The sequence below is a fragment of the Castanea sativa genome, chromosome 9 (assembly GCF_040712315.1).
Source record: "Castanea sativa cultivar Marrone di Chiusa Pesio chromosome 9, ASM4071231v1".
NCBI lineage: Eukaryota > Viridiplantae > Streptophyta > Magnoliopsida > Fagales > Fagaceae > Castanea > Castanea sativa.
Genome location: NC_134021.1, coordinates 44,689,614 through 44,711,663, shown reverse-complemented (window position 1 = coordinate 44,711,663; position 22,050 = coordinate 44,689,614). Strand labels below are relative to the sequence as shown.

Below are 22,050 nucleotides of genomic sequence, written 5' to 3'. Positions count from 1 at the left end.
CGCATCATTCCCCCTACCATGGTGAGATGACCCCTACTCATGCTTATTCCTATCCTTTTCCAACCTGTCCAGACGTGAAGATGTTGAGTAGGACTCAGTAGATGGAGTTCTAGACTTGTGACAATATGAATGGCCCTTACTTTCCCCTGATCCATCGCTTAATGGGGGTGATGGACTCCTTCTATCATTTTTCATACACCGCAACTTTTTGCCCATGCGATCTATCTCCTGTTGCAACTTCCATGTCTCCTGGTCATGTGAGACATGACTCCTTGTCCTTGAATGACTTCGTTTAGTATGATTCGTATGATACGATTCTACCATAACACTTGGTGTACACTGCCTATCCCTCATTCGCTCCAAGTTAACAAACTAGTTTTCCCTTTGTGAGCCTACAGATTCCTCCCTATCCTAACCTATATTAGCCATGGCCACTCAGAACAAACCCACAACACCTTGATGTTTCCCACAGACGGCGCCAATTGTAAGGACCTAGAAATCTAACAACCCAAGCCCACTTAGAACAATAGGTTGGTATGGTTCAATTTTGGCCCAAATCAATAGATTTGTAAGAGAGGGACTAAAACAACAAGAGAGGGTCTTGCCCGAGGATAAAAATAAGGAGGAAAGACTTAATATTATAGAATTTGAAGGTAAATGTCTTATTACAAGCTCGCCTGAGGAGGCCAAAGTTACACAGGAAAAATACATTGTTCACGTTCTTCTCACAATGTTCTTGTTCTAACTTCTCCTTTTTTGATACCCCCCTCCTTCTTTGAGAACTCTTCATTTTCTTATATACTCCCCCTTCCTTCACATCTTGATCCCCCATCTTTACCTAACAAATTTCTCCTAGCGACAACTGTCCCCTTAAACATTTAAGGAAGGTGGTAGAAGGAGTTGCTTAGCTGTGAATGACACTGTTCAGGTCACTTTCTCATCAATGCAGCTAATAAAACTGTTGCTCACCATCTAATGCAGAGGCAACAGGCTACTTCTTGCTGGAAACTTCCCCTTACCTTTATGATTCTCTCTCCTCAGCCAATCCTTCCTTACTAGAGCTCTTAAGAATCTTTTGTCTCTTCCCCTCCCCTCCTCGAGTGGGTTCCCTCTTCGGGTGTGTGATGCCCCAATACCAACGCTACAGTTCAACAATCCCTTCCTAGGTCCTCGAGCCCCTACATAGATTGATTTTACACATTCATCTTGGGCAGTTTTAACTTTATATATAACTTTGCACTTACAGATTCATCTACTTTAATTTAGATGTTTTTAACTAAGCAATTCAATGAAGAATCTAAAACCAAAAACAATGTTCATACATATCTATCTATACTATTATATAATATTGGAAACTTTAAAATAAATTTTACAAAGCACTTTTTGTGCCATGTCATTAGCAGCTTTTTTTTTTTTTTTGCAATTTTTACTTTGTTTAACCTTTCATCTTCTTCAATCATTGGCTTCTTAGTTCAATTTTTCATCTTCTCCAATCATGAATTCTTAACTTTTTCATTTGATTTCATTTTTAAAATTTAAAATTTTCTCCTATATCTTCATAAATTCTCCGGTTCCACCCTTCCAACCTTTCATCTTCATAAATTCTATGGTTTCACTTTTTTGAACCTTTCATTTGCTTCCACCCTTACTCTTCTAACTTGATTTTCTTATAAATTTCTTTTACTTCATTTCCACCTCTTCCCTATTCCTTCCAAGTTGTTCACTGTAAAAAGGTCAATATTCTCTCTGTCTTTGTCTCTCTCTCCAAATTTGTCTCTTTTGATGCATTTTTTTTTTATTGTTTCAACCACTTTTTTTCCCACTAATATTTCCTTTTGTTATTGTTGATTTAATTGTCACTTCACATTTGTTACTCTTTTTGGTATTCCAATTCCTAATCAATTTTTTTTCCTTTTTATTTTTATTTTTTTAGTGATCCATTTAGATGTTAAACTATGAGACTTTACTAATTTTTTTTATTTTTAAATCATTTTAGGTGAACAAAATTGTAGTTTTTGTAGAGAAAGTACTCTTAATAATTGTATTAGAAATACTCCATAGTACCACTTATTTAGATAAAAGCAAAGGTTAATCAAATGGAAATAAATTGGATTAGTGACATATTTTAGCTTTCGCAATTGTATTTTCATTATTATTTTTGTTATTGTTGTTGTTATTATTAATTATTATAATGATGCACATAGAAACTTAATTATGAGATTTTGCTAATAATTTTTTATTTTATAATTTTTTTGGGTGGACAAATTTGCAATTTCTATAGAGAAAATAATCTCAATAGATATATAACAAATTATTTTCCTAATTGATCAAATTAATCATTGTTAAGTGATGATTGATATGATATTTTGCAAAGTGATGATTGATAAGACATTTAGTTTTTTTGCAAAGTATCTTCATATAAGTATGGTTTGATTCAATGTATTTTTATGGATGTATTGAGATAAATAATGTATTTAAGAAGAAAGATCATGATTATACTTTGTATACTTCAAAAGAGATAGATTGGTTTGGAATTAAAGATAATATTAAAGTAGGATGCTACAAGTTAAAATTTTTTAATTATGGGAAAAAGCTATTTTTGATTATGATTATACTTTGTATACTTAAAAAGAGATAGATTGGTTTGGAATTAAAGATAATATAAAAGTAGTATGCTATAAGTTGAAATTTTTTAATGGTGGGAAAAAGCTATTTTTCTCATTCTTTTCTAAATGTCATAATTGGAAAATTTTAATCCACACTATATATTATCACTACCAAATTGGCTCATAATATGAATAGTTGATGAAAATCTTAATATAATATAAAGTAAAAAATATATATAATTTTTTTTATTTATAGGAAACACAAAATTCATTACTTAAAAAAAAACACTTGCCCTTTCTTTTTGTGGTAAACAGTTATATAAAAAAGAAAATGAAATTCTCTTATGAGAAAACACTTTGTTATAGATTATTAATCCTAATATATAATTTTATGAATTTTTTTAAAATAAATTATATATTACATTTCATTTTAAAATAATCAAATATTCTCGCGCGATGTGTGGGGTTGTGACTAATTTTTCATAATTATTGACATGTAATGTAATGTTGGAATTGATCATAAAAAAAAATTAAATAAAAAAGAGTAAGGGTTCGTTTGGGAACAACTTATTTTGCTGAAACTGAAAATTTTTTTACTGAAAGTACTGTAAATAAAGTAAAAGGTAATTGAAATAATACAATGAGACCCATGAATAGTAGCAAAAATAAGCTAAATAGTAGAAAAAGCCGACTTTTTAAGCCAATGCCAACTTATTTTACTATTCAACTTATTTTTGCAACTATTTATGGGTCTCACATTACTAATTCCGCTAACTTTTACCTTTATCTACTGTACATTCATTCATAATTATTGGCATGTATTGTAATGTTGGAATTGATCATAATAAAAAATAATAAAGTATAAGTGTGCGTTTAGCATTGATTATTTTTGCCAACTTATTTTACTATTTAGCTTATTTTTGCTACTATTCATGGGTCTCACTGTACTATTTCAGCTAACTTTTACCTTTATCTACAGTACATTAAGTAAAAAGTTTTTAGTTTCGGTAAAATAAGCAGATTCCAAACAGACACTTAAATGTAATATCATTGATAAATGTTGTTCAAAAATCAATCATCTCTGCGAAAGTTTTTATGTACCCTATTATCATAGTTGCATATGTTAATAAGTTATGCATACACATTCCATCTAAAAATACAATTTCAATTTTATATCACTGATTGATGTTTTTATTTGATGATAAATAGCTATCTTCATGAGCAAACGCTATGGGTCAAAACCTTCTCAAAAAAACTCTTTATATCATAGTATAACTATCATCCGACCTCGTTTAATTAACAAGAGACCTTTCCGACCAACTAATCCACCCACCCACCCAAAAAGTATTGTAAGCGCACAATTGTACCCGGATCCAAAAACTAGTGTTGGGCTTAGGCCCAATGAGCCTTATACAATAAAATTTGTAGAGACTGAGTTTGAAATCTAGGTTCGGGATGTTGGAAGTTCGATTAGCAGGTTAGAATGCTTCAATCTATGCAATTGATAAACAAATATGACGAAAGGACCTCCTCGGACGTAAGCCGAGGACGATTTTTATATATCTTCCCTTTCTGTGACAAAGTTTACAACTCTTGGTTCCTGCTTTCTCTTAGTAGAAAGTGTCGATCCCCCTCTCTTTCCTATCTCCTTTCCTTATATACTTCTTCTTTACTGGTTTTTCCAGGTGTCATACAAATCTTTCCCTCAGATACTTGTCCCATCCGCCACCTTCTTCAAGTCTTCGAACAACAACAAGAAAGCTAAATTCTACTGTTCAGAGGTCATTTCCCCATTAATGTAGCCAGGCAGGTAGATGCAGGGTCTTTAATGTGGTGGTAGCAGCTTTTTCCTCAGATATTTCTCACACGTCTTTGCTTCAAAAGGGTGCTTGGATCGCCCCTTTACCCACCAGTTCTTCCAAGAGTTTGCCTCTAACCCCTTTAGCAAATCCCAGGACCTTTGCCGAGCCCGTCCGAGACATTCATCCTCGGACGACTCCTCGGACCTCTGCAGTGTAAGCTGACTCGTGGGCTTGGAGGCTCCCTGACAAAAACAAACTGCTACCAACCGATCAGGCCCAAAGCCCAATTGTTTATTCAATAGCTTTTACCCCCCACAAGTATGTTACTACTTACAAGTAATTCTTAAGTATTCTCAAAGCACAGAGAATAATGCTCCTTCCTCTCACATTCATTATAGGGTCTATTTATTAAATTCATAATAAAGTTCACCTTAAATGTAAAAAGATGGAGCACAATTTTTCCATGTAAGACTACTTAAAATTTTCCTACTACTTACTATGCACTGCACTTTTGTGGCATGGGTCCTAAATGTAGTTGTACTTGTACTTGTCTTGTCTGTGCAACACATATATATAAAAAATAAGAATCTCCCCACCATAGGAGTAACATAAAAAAAAAAATATATATATATATATATATATATATATATATATATATATATATATATATATATATATATATATATATATATATTAAGGAAAGACATTTGGTTGCTTGGTTTGGTAAAACTAAAAGATGAGTAGTGGTAGCGTGGTGGTGTTAGAGTTGCCACTGGGGGCAGCAGAGGAGGAGAGTTTTGAACTGAAGAAAGCAGGGCAAAATTTGGTAAATAGTACAAATTCTGGAAACATTTCGGTGAATGGCATGCGCGTCAAAGTAATTAGTTAGTTGGATTGATTTTGGAACTCGAGTTTGCTAAACTCGAGTTCCACCTCAAAATCGATTTTTCTATACTCGAGGTCCGACCAACAGCAATCTAACGTGGAATTAAAATAAAAAATAAAATAAATAAATAAAAACCCACGTGGAACTCGAGTTTACTAAACTCGAGTTCCATGCGGTAAAAAAATTAACCCAGATGGAAACCGAGATTAGGGAACTCGATGTCTTGGTCAGATTTTGTTCCTAGCCTCTCTCTCTCTCTCTCTCTCCAGTCTCCCTCATTCACACATCCCTCTCCCTCTCTCTGTTCTACCTCAGTCGTCCCTCATCGGCGTTCAATCTGAAGGCGTCCCCTTGATTTTTCCCAGCATTCATGGCATCCCTCTCTCTCCGGTCTCTCTCTCAGTCGCGCGTCCCTCTCTCTTGCTCTGATCTCTCTCAGTCACACATCGTCTAAATACACTGGTGTTCCTCACTGACCTTGGCCGTGCCTGCAAGGTAAGTCTAATTTTTAAGCTCAATTTCGTTGTTCTGCTTGTAATTAATAACTAGGTAGGTGATTTCGTTGTTCTGCTCAATTTCGTTGTTTTGTTGTTTTGTTGGGTTTGTGCTTGGTTACATAAATAGTAGGGTAGGTGATTTTGTTTGCCATATTGTTATAGTGGTGATTTTGGCAGGCTCCTTTTGTAGTCAAATGAGTCTATATTAAGATGTATCACATTCTTATGGCCATTCTCCACTTTTTGCGGTGAAAATAAATATGAGAAAGGGGAAAAGATGATTGATTTGAATGTAACAAAAATCCATGAAAATCCAAATCCAACTTTAAAATTTTTGTTGTGTGTTAACTGTCATATATACATGTTTACCCAAAGAAAAGCAGGAGAAAAAAAAATTTGAGAAAAAGATAACTAACATAGTAGGGTGGATACACATAACATACAAGTGCAGACAATTTATTCGATTTTTTCTTTTCTTTTCTAGACAATTTATTGACTTTATAACACACAAGTTATACAATCAGAAACTTAAGCCACTAAAAATTTGGAATGGAATTATTTGCTCCTTACTTAACTGGTTGCATCTGTCAAATGATATGAAATTTGAAACTGCCACCAGTTTTGGTTGCAATACTCAGTTATGTAATTGCAATTAGTCTAGATGGTAGAATAATGTGCATTATTAGGTTAAATAGTAGTGGATTGGATTCGTGAATTGGATTTTGGATTCGTGAATTGGATTCGTGCTTTAGGATTGGATTCATGAAGAAAAGTTTTGCCTGTACTTGCATATTGTGACTGACTTCTAGCCCAAACTTTACTTACAGCCCAAACTCGACTTCCAAAAATAGTCTAACTAATTAAATAACTTCTTTCGTGTGCTGTTTTCCTAAAAATTTTCAAAGAACATACTATTTAGCAAATTTTGAAATAGTACAATTTTAGGAAATTTGAAAAAGATTGCTACTTTTTTTTTCTTTTTCTTTTGGGGTTAAATTTATTTACTTTTGTTAGGGTTGCTGAGAAAATGTACACAAGTCCTGGAAAGAAAGTTTTGATCTTTTTGTTTTTTACCTTGCTTCCTTTTTTATTTATTACTTTGATTATTGAATGTTGTAAATTTAAAGGATTTTAGTCGATTTTTTATAATGTATGGTTTAAAATCCAGTGTCTTTTCTTTGTCCTCTCATACTTGGCACATTTATGCATAGATCTTGTGTCTTTTCTTTTTCCTCTCTTTTATTTCTAATTGATATGACATAAAAACTTTTTGCAGCATGACGATAGATCCTGGGCCCATTGATCGTAGCGTTTTGACGGAACAAAAGAATCATCGATTTGAGTTACTTTGGAACCCTGGAGGCCAGGTAAAAAATTTCGCATAATAGTATATGGTGATTTATTAACTTTTTGTGAAGTGATAGAAGAAACCTAAAATTGATTCGAAAATAAACTTATAGATTATACTATTGCATTTGGATGTTGAGTTGTTCTTTAATGGCATATTACGTACTTGATCAAAGTATTATATATTTATCTGTTGTTATAATATTTGTAGGATCCTCCTGGCACACTAAATTGTCGATGTCGCCATGAAGAGTTGACACGTTGAGATCCTATGGTAGATGAGCGTGTGATTTCCATAATGAGGTTGCTTGGTTTAGAGCGTCTGCACATGGTTCCATCCATAAAGCTTGATCATGCATTGATCACTGCATTTGTAGAGCGATGGCGCACTAAGACCCATTCTTTCCACCTTCCACATGGAGAGATAATGATCACACTGCAAGATATGGAAGTTATAATGGGGATGCCCATCGAGGGTGAGGCAATGGTTGGGTTCACTAAAAGAACTTGGAAAGATGTGTGTAATGAAATGCTTGGAATTCAAATTCTAGATGAAAATAAAACTGTGCTAGATGGTCAAAATATTCAAATAAAATCGCTCGTTGACCGAATTGCACAACCATTGCCTCCGGATGCCAATGAGTTGCAAGTTCATCAGTATGCTCGTTGTTATGTACTAGCCCTACTAGGAGATATGGTATTTGCTGACAAGTCCGAAGATAGGGTCCACCTCATGTGGTTGGAGTTCATGGAAAACCTTCATAATCCACCTAAGTATAGTTGGGGTAGTGCAGCCCTATCGTGGTTGTACAGACAATTGTGCAAGGCAAGCAAAAAGATGGCAAAGAAAATTGGTGGAGCATTCATTTTGGTCCAATTGTGGATATATGTCAGATTCCCACACATGTCCCCACAGAAGGTGCCCCCACCAGAGGGTGTTTATGGTCCACCACCACCACCAATTCCTCTTGCCATGAAGTATATATTGCATAATTATTGTGCTATCATTAGAGGTATTATGCCACAATCATTTTATCGTTCGAGTTTTATGTACACTACTAATGACCATGCTATGTTATGTGCTTGTAGGTGGGCAGGGGCCAAGTGTAAAAAGAACACTCCCACACACGTGCTTTCCGCATATCGCAATCAACTTGCCACGACACGGCCTGACCAAGTATAATATTTGTTTTTATATAACGCTTATATCAATTTATGTCTTTGAAATTACACCCATTATAATCAAAATCATAAAAAAGTATTTCATTACCCACTATTGTACTAGTTATGCAAATTATGATAAAATTGCTTAACGTGGTTGCTTTTGTTGGGGGCTACTATAGGTTAAGTGGGAGCCATATGTGGATGAATTAAGCCGCCTTCCTCCTAATTTTCACATCGAGGGAAGTAACATGTGGAGATCAAAAGTTCCACTTATATGTTTTTGGCTAGTAGAGTTCCACCTAACTAATCGTGTCCTCCGACAATTTGGGCTAAAGCAGGTTCAACCCAAAGATGTTGATACTGATCGCAAATTGCATAAAATAGATGCAAGGGGCAAGGTAGAAAAAAATTGGAGGGTGGAACATGCAGTCCATATTCAAAAAGAGAATGATTGTTCCGAGTACGTCTGTCATGCAGAGAGGATAGAGGAGGTGATGTCACGTCATTATCCATACATGGTGTGGTATCGTAGGATCACTCGACTGTATATCGACCGCGATAGCACTAAAATGGAAATTTTGGTAATGTATACAAATTTATCTTGTTTTGCAAGTTCTGTTTGATGTCATGTCTGTGTCCTATGTAATAATGCCTGTGATTTAATGACAGATTGCCAACCATCTAGCTGTCCTTAACTGGTTTAATGAAGACTTTGAAGAATACAAGTTCATCAAGAAAGCCCTTGAGGATGTGGATGAAGTTGATCGCATAGACATGCCACCTAGTGATGAAGCAACAAACCACACTAAAACACCTGATTTAGGGCCTAGTATGAGCTCAGCTGCTCCAATGCATACACATCGTGAACGTGCCCCTATTCCTTATCTTGCCACTGAGCCCTCCAATGCATACACATCGTGAACGTGAGCTCAGCTGATCCACCCTTGTCCACCCCTCATGACACAACCGAGCCCTCCATGCCACCCATCCCTCCCATTGACACCGAATCTCCCTTGTGGTTTACCCATGTTGGATTCAAGTCCTCCCCACACACCATAACCATTGACCATAACTTGCCCATAGCCTCGTCCTATAGCTCCCCCCCAGTCAATTATACCCACCCTTAGCCTTCAAACACCCCAAGTTGAGCTAATGTCTACCAGCTCGAGTCATACACAATTACCTCTTACCTCCACACACAATCTCTGCTGGTTGGACCACTCAGTTGTATAACTCCTGTTGTTGTCCATAGAGTACACTATTAATGCCTGCTTCACCGCCTCTTTATTAGGAAAAATCAACCATTTGCTAAAATTCATTCCTCATTCCCAATTTGATGAAAATGGTATCTCAACATTTGAAGAATCAACTATATTATCCCAAGTGTTTGCATGAAATGATGGGATATGAACTTCGTAGTTAGGGACTATATTTGTAACATTTTGCACACCTATAAGATCGCCTATATCATCATGAAACTCCATAGCATCATCATCATGATCATCCACAACATCATTATGAACGTTATCAACATTTTCATAGTGATCAACGTACTCGTGGAAATCGTCTCTTCCAATCATCTCTTCATACTCATCTCTATCATGATCAACATCACCTTCATCTATATACATTCTTGCTGATAACTAGATCTACAAACCTCCATTGAAGTTGGTGTCTCATGACATGGTAGTGTATCCCCAACTGTGGTGCATGGGGTAAGAGTTGGAGGACCATCCGCATATAATGATTGTAATTCTTCCCTTCCACCACCCTCCAAAATTTTTTGTTGCACATATTCACCGCCAACTTCTGTATAACGCTCCACACTTATATATAACTCAGCAGCTTTTAACTAAGGCGTAGAGTTTATCCTGTCAAACATAATCTTAACATGCTTGTCTCCTTTTATTTCAATAGGTGTGAAGACAATGCGATCACTGAAAACTACATGAGGAGAACGATATATAATTTTTATGTCATGAAACCGACGGTCCAAATCCAACTCTTTCATAATTTTCTTTTTCAACTTCTTCAAATTGATCTCCCGCCGTTTTTTTAGCTGAATAATCTCTAACCTTTTACCAGGTCCTTCAAACGTCACTCCATGAATCACATCACTGTAGGGTTCCCCACCATAATATAGATATAAATCATTTGAACCCATTACAAACCTATTCAAAGTCAGATGAGTTTACCAAAAGTTAGTGACAAGTATGACACTTTTATCCGATATGAACTATAAAATATTATCTCCAAGCAAATATAAAGATAACATTGAAATTTTAAACAATTATAAACAATTGAAATTTTATTATCTCCAAGCAAATAGAAAATATAACATTGTATGGTCCGCCAAATAAAAATAACATTGTGTGGTCCGCCAAATATAACATTGGAGATAATATTTTTGAAATTTCCAAGAAAATTTTGTATGATTAACCAAGCATATATAAAATACTCTCTCCAAGAAAATAGAAATATTTGAATTTTTATTCTCAAGCAATTTTTTATATGGTCACTAACCTTTAAAAATTGAAAAACTGTTACACCCTACAAATAATAAACCCATTACAAATAACAACACATTGCAAATAATAACATGTTAAACACATTACAAATAACAGCCAATTTCACAAAAAAACTCATTACACATTGCAAAGAACAACCCATTACAAATACATTAAAAAAAAAACACATTACAAAGAACTAATTACTCATAAACACTACAAAAGTGGTATGCGAAAAATATATATCTACCAAATGAAAACTTAAATCACCAGGTCTAACCAAAATTTTTTTGAAAAAGGTTTAGATATTTACTTAGTGGTTGAAGAAGAATGAAGCTTTTAATTTTGTAGAGATCAATGAAAGTTTGCTTTGATATAAAAAATAAATAAATAAAAGAGGGAGTTTGGGAGAGAATGAAAGTTGTGTTTGAAAGTACAAAAAAATGGTGTGGGAGAGAGCTGGGTATTTTCTTATATTTTGAGAGTTATGGAAAGCAGAGACAGTTAGGGAGGTTGGAGAAATTTAATTGAAACTCGAGTTTACTAAACTCAAGTTCCAATTTTAAAAACTTTCCAAGAACTCGAGTTTGCTAGACTCGATTTCTAAAAGGGTAAAAAATTTACGGGTAGAAAATTTAACCAACTGGAACTTGAGTTTAGTAAACTTGAGTTTCACGTGGGTTTTTTTTATTTTAATTCCACGTCAGAAAACTGTTGGTCGGACCTCAAGTATAGCAAAATCGATTTTGATGTGGAACTCGAGTTTAGCAAACTCGAGTTCCAAAATCAATCCAACTAACTTATTACTTTGACGCGCATGCTATTCACTGAAATGTTTCCAGAATTTGTACTATTTACCAAATTTTGCCGAAAAAGCAGTGTGTAGCCATGGACTATTCATGATGCCACCTAATCAGTGGGACCCCGTTTCCAAGACACTTCTCCGTCCACTCCGTCTTGGAGATTCAGATTCAGAATCAGTGATGGTCCGTATTTCTCAACACCAGTGGGCTCCTCACTCACTCCATGTCCGCGTTTACTACCATAACTCTCCCAGTTTCTCCCGACAACATCGAGAATCAGTGCTGGCTCAGGTGTCACGAATGCTGCGTTTGTCTGAAGATGAGGAGAGAGCTGTGAGAGAGTTCCGAAATATGTACAACAATGAGAAGAAGAAGAAGAAGAAGAAGGAGAGCAGCTTTGTGGGCAGGGTGTTTAGGTCTCCTACCTTGTTTGAAGACATGGTCAAGTGCATGCTCCTCCGCAACTGCCAGTCAGTCTCTCTCTCTCTCTTTTTACTACTACTACTACTACTATTCCCAATTTTAGAAACCAAACTATACACTCCTCTGATATAACTTGGACCATAAATATGACTCTTTTTGACAAAAAGGGTAAAAACTTCAAAATCGCTAGTCTTTTTCCTTTTAGTAACTAGACCACAAGATTAGCTAAGCTAAGAGCATCCACAGCAGTGGAGTTAAAAATTTAGCAATTTAGCTCCATCAAAAGTTACTTTATCTATTTTACCTACACACATGCTGCAGCAGTGGATCTATTTTAGCTTTCAACACAATAAAATAATATAAACATCACAATAAAATAATATAAACATCACAATAAAATAATATATCTACCACAATAAAATAATACATCTCACTACAATAAAAACACCACAATAAAAAGGTAATGTGAACACAAAATAAAAAATTAATTTTTTTTTAGCTCTCATGAACAGTGCACATCTATCTATAGATGATCAGAAGAATGAAATTAAAAAAATATAGATTTAGCTCCACTGCTGCATGCTTCTTTTTGGTGTTTTGGTGGAGCTAAAATAGCTATATAGCTATTTAGCTCCACTGCTGCAAGTGCTCTAACACTAATAAGACTTCAATAGGTGGTCCAGGACTTTAAGCATGGCTAGAGCACTTTGTGAGCTTAGTTGGAACTGCAGCCTCAATCATCCAGTCTGTTATTTGTGGCAGATTCTGCAGCTGCTGCTGCAAGTACCAACTTTAATACCCCAAAACCCGATAAGGACCGCTTCATTCCTAACACACCCATACCACAAGAGTCCAAGGTCTCAACGAATTTTACAAATTCTGGGTCTATCAAAGCAGACTGTGTTCCAGCTGATATTGTACACGATGATGATGATGATGATGATTATTCATGTCTAAACTGCAAAACTTGTCAGGCTGCGGATGAACCACACAACATTGCTTCTGACTATGATACCATTGGAAATTTTCCTAGCCCAACAGAATTAGCAAACCTTGATGAAGGCTTTCTGGCTTCAAGATGCAATCTTGGGTATAGAGCAAGTCGCATTTTGAAACTTGCCCGGGATACTGTTGAAGGCAGGATTCAACTAACACAACTTGAGGAGGCCAGTAAAGGAGCAAGCTTTGCCAAATCCAGCAACTACGATAAGTTGGCTAAACAGTTGAACGAAATTGATGGATTTGGTACTTTTACATGTGCCAATGTGCTTATGTGCATGGGATTACCATGTCATTCCAACAGATTCTGAAACGATTCGGCATCTAAGAAAGGTACCATTTTGGTTCTTCCTCATGCTTTTGTCATTACTACCGTTGAAAAACTAAACATATATGAATATGATTGATGTTTTCTTAATGCATGGAGAAATTCCACCCCTACCGTTGAAAACTAAACATATGAATATGATTGACGTTTTCTTAAGCAGGTCCATGCGAGAAATTCCACCGTTCAAACGATACAGAGAGATATTGAACGTGTATATGGGAAGTATGCGCCATTTCAGTTCTTGGCATACTGGTGTGTATATATATCATACAAATGAATAATTCTTAAGTATTCTCCAAGTACAAAGAACGATGCTCTCTCCTCTCACATTCATAATAGAGTTAGCTTGAATGACCAAAAAATATGCAAAAAGCCAATTAACCTGCTATGTTGGTTCGCTTATTATGTATCACTGTTTTCAAGCACGCTGAAATTGCTTACTATTTCAACAATTTCTGATGCATGTGTAATTGTTTATAGGCACTATCTGCCCTCAAAGTTGTCAACATTGAAGCAACAGCCATGGCAGCTTGCCATACTATGCCTAAGTGCAACCACCAGCCCGCCATGTGTAGGCACCTGCATGGCATTAGAAAGCTATGCCATTGGTCATGCACAAGCAATGTACATGATCCTGTACTTTCATAGGGTTTTACCACCTCGCTTCTTAATGTTGTAACTTGTATCCAGTTTTCTGTAAACTCAAGTTTCTGTTTCATAATTCTCTTTTTCATCTTAATATAGAACCTTTTTCGGAAACACACCCCCCCCCCCCAAAAAAAAAAAAAGCTTATGCAAGCTTAGAGTTTTTAACCATCTCCTGGAGGGAAAGACTCGCATTATACAAATTGAATGAATGAGGCACTTCAGCTCACTACTCTCTAACCATCGTTTCTCAAATGCAAGTTGATAATTTCCTTCCCAGTTGTGGATAGTTAAATAAGCCTCTCACAAATTATTTATAAAAAATTGAAATAAAAGCTCCACAGTCTTTCTTAATTTACTGGTCTTTCTAGCCAACTGGTACGTCTCATCCTTTCGAAGGACAAGGTCTACATCTAAACTTGTTACTGCAGATTTTTATTTGGTTATTAAATGAACTGTAAAAGAGTTCCTAAGGAAGTCCTAACACATTTTTTCTGCTAGAAATATGATATTTTATTGGTATACAATAGGAAGAAAACACAGGTAAACAAAATTATAATTTTAGTGGATACAAAAGCAAACTGAACTTCAAGGAACTTCAAACAGGTAACCAAACCATTTATTGTATGTATCAACTCACCATCTATTATTATTCACATTATTCCACTACGTTCCATGAGGTGACAACCTTCATCACAGCACCTTTATCTTTATACAAATATGCCTTGAAAAGCTGTGTCTCGAAGCTTGATCATCTAGCAGTGGCACTTTATGCTGTAATTTTGAGATTGTAAGCGTAATCTTAAAACAATTTCAATAAAATTCATGTGTGTGTATGTATATATATATAGCCCTCTGTTCTAGGATGTGTGTGGTATTGTTGTCGTTCGAGTTACAAATGGTCTCTTTTTGCGATATTACATCACTTCAAAACTTTCAATTAGGTTAATTGATGTTTTCTCAAGTCCAACATTGGATTACATGTCCTCCATATGCTTATCAAACATTTTTTACCATAATTTTGACCACTTTTTAGATGAGATAGTTCTTAATTTTGATATTTAGCAAGCTCGATGGTCGTGGAGGACACATCATCCAATGCTGAACCTAACTCATATATACTACAATAACATCAAAATTAATCCCAAATTTAGGGTTGATATAAATCCTAAACAGATTAGTTAGGGTCGGCCACATGTGTGTGTGTGTGTGTGTGTGTCTATTATATACAACAAACATTCTAGACACACCTAATCAATAAGAAATGTCTAATAATTTCTGATTTCTACGATGTTTCTACGTACCTTTTCAACCCATTGGTTTAACTAGCATTTGCCAGAGGAGTATCTGGCTGTTTTTCTGGCATAGCATCTTGGAAAGCCGGTATCTCATTGTATGCCTCATTCAATCTGGATAAGAGAGGGAATTGAGTCTTCAAAAAAAAAAAAAAAAAAAAGGAGAAACCTGTCAGCAGATACAGATACAGAAATGAATTTTAAAGTAGGCCCTAAATTTCAAGATTACTAAATATAGGTGTTATCATGCATATTTCTCTGCATGTGTGTGTGTGTGTGTGTGTGTGAGAGAGAGAGAGAGAGAGAGAGAGTTTGTAGCTGTATAATCATTAAACAAGGTAGAAGAAACAACAAATGGGGCAACCAATGCATAACTAATAAATCCAAAAATATCCATAGCAACAATTCTAGCTTGAGGATGCAGAAATTCATACATCTCAGACCAGAAGCAAGATTTTCACTGACAGAAGAAGACTATACAAGGTCATAAATTTTTTTTAACTACTGTAATTCCACAAACTCTTGATGGCCGAGATCAAAGAACAATTTGGCATTAAAGCAGTTTGAAGATAAAGTTAATATATGTAATGAGAACATTGAAAATCAACCCCTAACCTTTATCTTTTGTTAGTGGTTTTTCTGAAGGAAAAATAATTGTTACAAGACTCAAGACTGCAGCGTTTTTCCCATTAATATAAATTATATATGTTTTCTACAAATCAAATGTAACTGGCACATTAATTATAGAATGAGCACTACCATGTCAACATTGAACCTTTTAATTGCTGCATGAATCTGAGGAGCTAGAAACAAATCTGCCTGCAAAAAATTGCAATGCATTACATTACATTAAGAGAAACACCTTAACTCATAAACTAAATCCATGCAAGCTGCTGTTATGTAGTATTTTAGGAAGTGAAATTCTAGCATGTCATGCACTGTGAAACTAATAAGTGTAGAGTATAAGACTGATGCAAGAGTCTAATTTAATACATGGAAGATGCGAGTCTAATGCAATACATGGAAGATGTTGACATGGTATGGTGACATGGCACGAGGGAGTGACATGGCACATGGCCAGCTAAGCTTCAGGGCTGTATTTCATATGTCCCATGTGACATAGCATGTAATTAGAATGCATTCCCAAATTCAATCTAGCCTAAACAGAAGCAGATCACATTCCCTGCATCAAAATACTGACTTCATGTCTCATAATCCATGGTTTGGGTTTGGGAGAAGAACCATCTTCAGATTGCAATCTTAAAGATTGAGAAGGGGGTTCTGCTATTTTATATTGTGTTCTGCTGTCAGTTGGTCTCAATACTTAAGGTTGTAATAGATTTAAAAGCTAGCAAAAGAAAATCTTTGTTTGGTTGTAGAAGATAGACCAACTTCAGGATGGTTGACGACTTCCTTAGCAAAGGGGCCCCTACTAATATCGGAACATTTTGGTAGTAAAATGAAAATTCATAGCGATGGCCATTCTTTTAGTCTTTCTCTATGCAGTGATCAATTTTAAATTTAGTTTCAACAAATTTAGGGTGCATGATTATGTGTTTATGGTTAGGCACCTAGTACATTCAATGTAGATAGAGAAAAAGGGAAAAGCATTTGTAACAGCTGTAAAAAATTGGTAGAAACTTCCAAAACCCTGACTCTTCAAATGTTTGCACACAGTGCAGCATATTGTATATACAAGTTTGCACAGACACAGATGATGCAGGAAACCAAACCAGGTAAACTTCATCTCCAGTAGCAAATCTTCCAGCATAGTCTTTTAAAAGCCTCTCGAGTGCTGAAACAAATGCAAATAATAATCAAAATAAGCCTAAAGCCATTAAGGAGCACAAACCATCCCATAGTGGCACAAAAAGTTCACATGTGACTGGAATTTCCAGGGAGAGGAACCCAGTTGTTAAAAAGATCAAGATAATCCATGAAAATAAAATTATACAAGCCCTTGTTTTCCCCCAAACTATTTGGATGATTTTTTTGGGAGATATGAACACTAATCTGATTGTCCAAACAAAGAAACATGTATAATCCCTCCACCAGATCAAGCGTCAATTGTCCACTTAACATGTCTTCCTTACTCCAGTTGAGTGTCCATTTGTAGTAAGCTCTATTGAACTTACAAAAGAAATTAGTATCAAGTCTATTGACAATGTGCCAAAGTTATTTGCTAATCTCATTAACCACAGACCATGGAGGGAGTTTGGAACTGATACAGATAATTAAAATCAGGATCCAATATCATTAGTTAGCTGCATCTCCTAAATAGCTCATGGAAGGACTAATTTCTCAGCTTGTAACTTTATAGTGCACGTATGTTTGCAAATACTATTTATTAGATAACTTCACTTACATCTTGCTAAATTTCTATATGCGTTTTCTCAATTTAAAAGAAAGTGTAACAGGATTGGAGGGATTGGTCTTGTCATCAGCTTTTAAATTAAACCAGCCTTCAAACTTGCGAGACTGGGATGGTAGAAAGATATTTTTGTGTTTTCTGCTTTCATGGGCCACAAAAACTTCTTAATTTTAATTCTAGGTATTATGTCTGAAAAATTACCAATTGTCCCAAAAGTTTAAACTAGTAGAAAATGGTAAATTTAATATTAATCTAACACTATCCCATCACGCGTGGGCCTAAACTGCTCTTATTAAGTAGGGCCCAACATGTGGGAATTTTATAAATGGGAGGTAAGTTGAAGACATGGTTTGAACCCAGCTCCTCCTACTTTAATACCACAATAAATTACAAATTGTCCCAAAAGCATAAGTTATTAGGAAATTGTGAGTTTAATCATTTAATCTAACAATGTCTAAATGTTATACTGTGTAGCACAATCCAGGACTGATCTGCTATCTACTTATTCTTTCAAATCTTACATCTTTATTTTTTTCCTGCTTTGGGGCCCACCTGCCAGGGAAGGGGGTAGTACTGTGCAGCTTAGTCAAGTCTTACCTACAAAGCCTTTTTTGGTATAATGTTGAGCCCAAGCAAGTTTCACATCAGGATCAGAACTAATTTTTTCCTCAATGCACTTCTGTATATAGGAGGAAAAGCAGCAAAACAAAATTTATATCACATAAGTTCTAACAATTTCATGAAAATAACAACATAGGGGTATATAACCACAACAGTCTCACTCAGATATATACCAGCGTAGCTAGATTTTGAAGAGGCTGGACGCTCGAGGAAATAATATTGGCAGCCTACATATCCAGTTATAAAAGCAACCCCATTAGTGTCTAAATCTGAAACATACTTGCAAAAAAATGTGTGAATATTAGCAAAAATGGATAAGGTACAACAAAGAATTATGCCTGATTAGATCAGGAAGCTCAAAACATTATACCATATCCTCAAGGCTGGAAAAGAAAGTAAAGCCAAAGAGGGATTTTCAAACATATTATCCAACATGTAAAAAAGAACAATACTAGCGCTATTCACCATGTGAGACAAAATTACTTGTAGGCATGCTTGCAAGGTTGTTTGGAAAATAATACTCCCCATTTGCTTTTGAAATAGAGAGTGTCAAATTCAAAGTGAAGATCTAGTATTTAACAAATCTAAGGGTGAACATGATGCCACCTCATTTAAAATTAGTAATCATTCATTATTTGGTGGAATAGAATTTTAAATGACGTTGCACCATATATATACATGTTTAGATTCATGAAAACTATATCTTAAACATGAGATGGAAACTCTCATTTTCAAAGAAATTGGAGAGGATCCTGATCCTAGGCACCAATCCACAAGAAATAATTTAGTTTATTTCAAAATAGCCATAGCTGGCATAGTGGCATAGCCATCCTTTTCAATGTGTACCCCAGTTTGCTTAGCAAGTGAAGTAGGCTTTATATACATTCTTCAATGTAAATTATAGGTGGTTATTTGCATAAGTTTCACCAAGATAGAATTTGAAGCAGAAAAAATTTTCAAGTTATTAATGTGGCAAAAAATGATAGAGGTAGTTCCAAGTGCAATTATATGCCATCAGCTCCTTGCTATTTCTCCCTTTACTCAACTCCTGATACTCTTTTTCCTTGGAAACCTGTGTGGCACTCAAAGACCCCTCCCAAGGTTGCTTTCTTCTCGAGGACTGCCGCCTTAGGAAGATTCTAACTCTTGATATTCTATGGAATAAGGGAGTTACAATTGTGGATCGGTGCTATATATGTGAAAGGAGTGGGGAATCAATGAATCATCTTCTTCTTCATTGTCCCATTGACTATGGTATGGGCTCTGTTTGGTTATGCCACAAAGTGTTGCTGACCTACTTTCAGCTTTGCAAGGTCCTCTTTGGTAAACATCGAATGATGGATTTGTGGAGAGCTGTGCCACATTGTGTCTTATGGTGTATTTGGAGAGAACAGAGCACAAGATGCTTTGAGGGAATGGAATGGTCTATTCTTGAGTTAAAATATTTCTTAAAGAAATATTTTAACTGGGTTGGAGTTGTGTTTTTTATTCTTTTCCATGTTCTAATTTTTTAGATATGCTTGATAATTGTAATTTAAGAGATTGATGTACAAGGGTATTTTGATTAATAAACTTTCGTTATTTATCAACAAAAAAAAAAAAAGAACGGTTTCAACCTCAGTTGGCATAGATTGAGTTGAATGTGACTAAAAAGTCTGCCTCAAAACACTGCACAATACTACTTTGTTGATGCTTTTTATGGTGTGAGCATCAATTGTAGATTATAAGTCATGATTAAGAAAAGTGTAAAATCGAAAAAGAAATGGAAAAAAGATGGTTAAAAATGAGATGAGTGTAAATAAGTTTAAGGCAGTATGAGATGCAGTTGATACCTGGAAATTGATGGCTTTTTTGTGAAGATCCTGAGGTAACAATGGATGGTGGTGGGGGTACTTTTCTTCTAAATACTGTGTAAATTAGTTAGTTAGTTAGTTAAAAACTGCATGAAGAATTGATAATAATAAATAATTAAATGAGAGATGCTACGTCCATAACATTTTTACAACATTTTCAAATTTGAATCTAACATAAAGATTACTTTTTTATCCCAACAATAACAACCTGTAACTAAGAATTTATTGTAAAAATATTGTGAAAATGTTGTGAACATATCATTTCTCTAAGTAGAATGAGAAAAAGAAATAGATAGATAGAGATACGAACCAGTATGATGGCAAAAGAGTCGGAAAGCACCAAGTCCCCATCGACAAGTACGGGGACATAACCAATAGGATTGAGGTTTGTAAACTCTTTTTAGTTACACCATACATGCATGCATGCATACATACATACATAATTATTATTATTATTATTAATAAAAACAATAGTAGAAAGTAAAGTAAAGTAGAGGTCATCTAATACTAATTCTATTCTCACCGGGGCTGAGCTGCTCTCCCTTCAACAAGTTAACTGCTTTGTACTCATATTTCAGCCCTAATCAATCAAAAATAAATGTAAAAAAATTTAAGATAGATTGAAGAATAAATAAATAAATAAATAAAGAGAAATAAGAAAGAAAGTACCTTTCAAGTTGAGGGCAATACGAACGCGGCAGGAACAACTGCTCTTCCAGTATGAATACAGTTTCAGCTTCAGCTTCAATTCACTTTCTTTCTTATTATCACCGCTTACGCTTGCCTAACCCATAAAAAATCATTTCAATTCAATTCAATAATATTACACACTACTCTTTTAATACTATATTTTAGCAAACAAACCATATAGATAGATAAATAGATAGATGCAGTAGTACCATATTTCAATTTGATCCGATTTGGTTTTGGTAAAACAGAAGACTTCTAATTCTTAACGAGAAAAAGCCGCCAGCGATTTTGTTGTTATCTGATTCTGATTAATAGATATTATTAAACCGGGGCCCAGCCGACAAAAAATAAGGAACAAAGAAGGGGAATATGCTAACATAACATCACAAATCGCAAAGTTTTATTACTTGATTATTTCATTTCATTTAGTATTTTTTTTTTTTTTGAAATCAATTTTATTATTTTAATTTAATATATATTTATATTTTTTTATATAAATGTAATATTATTATTATCGCTATATTAATATTAATTACTAGTTGCTAATTCTTGTTATACACGAGAACCTACCTATTTGTGAGATATGCTAAAATACTTTTATAAAATCTTAAATTGATTAAGAAACTACACCGTTGTATAATTTGCTCTTATATGACTTCAATTTGTGTTACAACTTGATGAAAAAATCATTGCTTGTTCAAGCAATGGCTTACAAAATAATTTTCAAATAGTTTTAGATACAGCAAAAAATAGCTCAAAAATTCAGATATTAAAACTTTTAAAAGACCGAAAAATTTTAAAGAATCAGATAATTCACTGCTTAAAAATTATTGAAACAAAACAAAATATATATGACTAAACAATAAAGAAATATAAGAGAAAGATGATTTAGATTCAAAAGAATAATTCATGTCTATAATTATTGAAAGAAATCAAAAGATTTAGAGCCTACAAATTATAGATAATATATGTGTGTGTGTGTGTGTGTGTGTGTGACTACACAAATTTAGATGTTAAAACTTCTAGAATGCCAAAAAAGATATATAATTAAAAAATAAGTTTTTGAAACAATTCAAAAAATATATGACTATTCAAAAGAGAAATATAAGACAAAGAAAAAAGTATACGAACTCATAAAATAATTAGTTTTAAATTTGAACGGGTCTAAACTTTGAGCAGGAGCCCACGTTGAAATAATGAAAGACATACCTCC

At 34.7% G+C, this 22,050-nt stretch overlaps 2 protein-coding genes across 2 annotated transcripts; one reads left to right on the top strand and one right to left on the bottom strand.

Annotated features, from left to right (window-relative positions):
- Positions 1-7,409: 7,409 nt before the first annotated feature.
- Positions 7,410-9,223, top strand: LOC142609280 (serine/threonine-protein phosphatase 7 long form homolog). Its single transcript, XM_075780859.1, has 4 exons — positions 7,410-8,116; positions 8,228-8,315; positions 8,482-8,883; positions 8,972-9,223. The coding sequence occupies exons 1-4, from the start codon at positions 7,410-7,412 to the stop codon at positions 9,221-9,223; spliced, it is 1,449 nt and encodes a 482-aa protein (XP_075636974.1).
- Positions 9,224-14,495: 5,272 nt separating this feature from the next.
- LOC142610717 (glutathione S-transferase zeta class-like) lies at positions 14,496-21,186 on the bottom strand. Its single transcript, XM_075782634.1, has 11 exons — positions 21,047-21,186; positions 20,817-20,931; positions 20,671-20,727; positions 20,458-20,543; positions 20,127-20,201; positions 18,468-18,521; positions 18,271-18,352; positions 17,036-17,097; positions 16,062-16,121; positions 15,312-15,439; positions 14,496-14,781 (listed from the first exon to the last, which is right to left on the bottom strand). Exons 1-10 carry the CDS (start codon positions 21,047-21,049, stop codon positions 15,329-15,331), a joined length of 705 nt encoding a protein of 234 aa, XP_075638749.1. The 5' UTR covers positions 21,050-21,186; the 3' UTR covers positions 14,496-14,781; positions 15,312-15,328.
- Between the last annotated feature and the right edge of the window lie 864 nt (positions 21,187-22,050).

Coding starts and splice junctions, on each gene's coding strand:
- LOC142609280 (XM_075780859.1), top strand. CDS start 7,410: ATGGTAGATGAGCGTGTGATTTCCATAATGAGGTTGCTTGGTTTAGAG. Junction 8,117..8,227: donor CCAATTCCTCTTGCCATGAA/GTATATATTGCA, acceptor ATGTGCTTGTAG/GTGGGCAGGGGCCAAGTGTA. Junction 8,316..8,481: donor CCACGACACGGCCTGACCAA/GTATAATATTTG, acceptor GGGCTACTATAG/GTTAAGTGGGAGCCATATGT.
- LOC142610717 (XM_075782634.1), bottom strand. Junction 20,544..20,670: donor GGGAGAGCAGCTCAGCCCCG/GTGAGAATAGAA, acceptor GTAACTAAAAAG/AGTTTACAAACCTCAATCCT. Junction 17,098..18,270: donor TACCAAAAAAGGCTTTGTAG/GTAAGACTTGAC, acceptor CATTTGTTTCAG/CACTCGAGAGGCTTTTAAAA.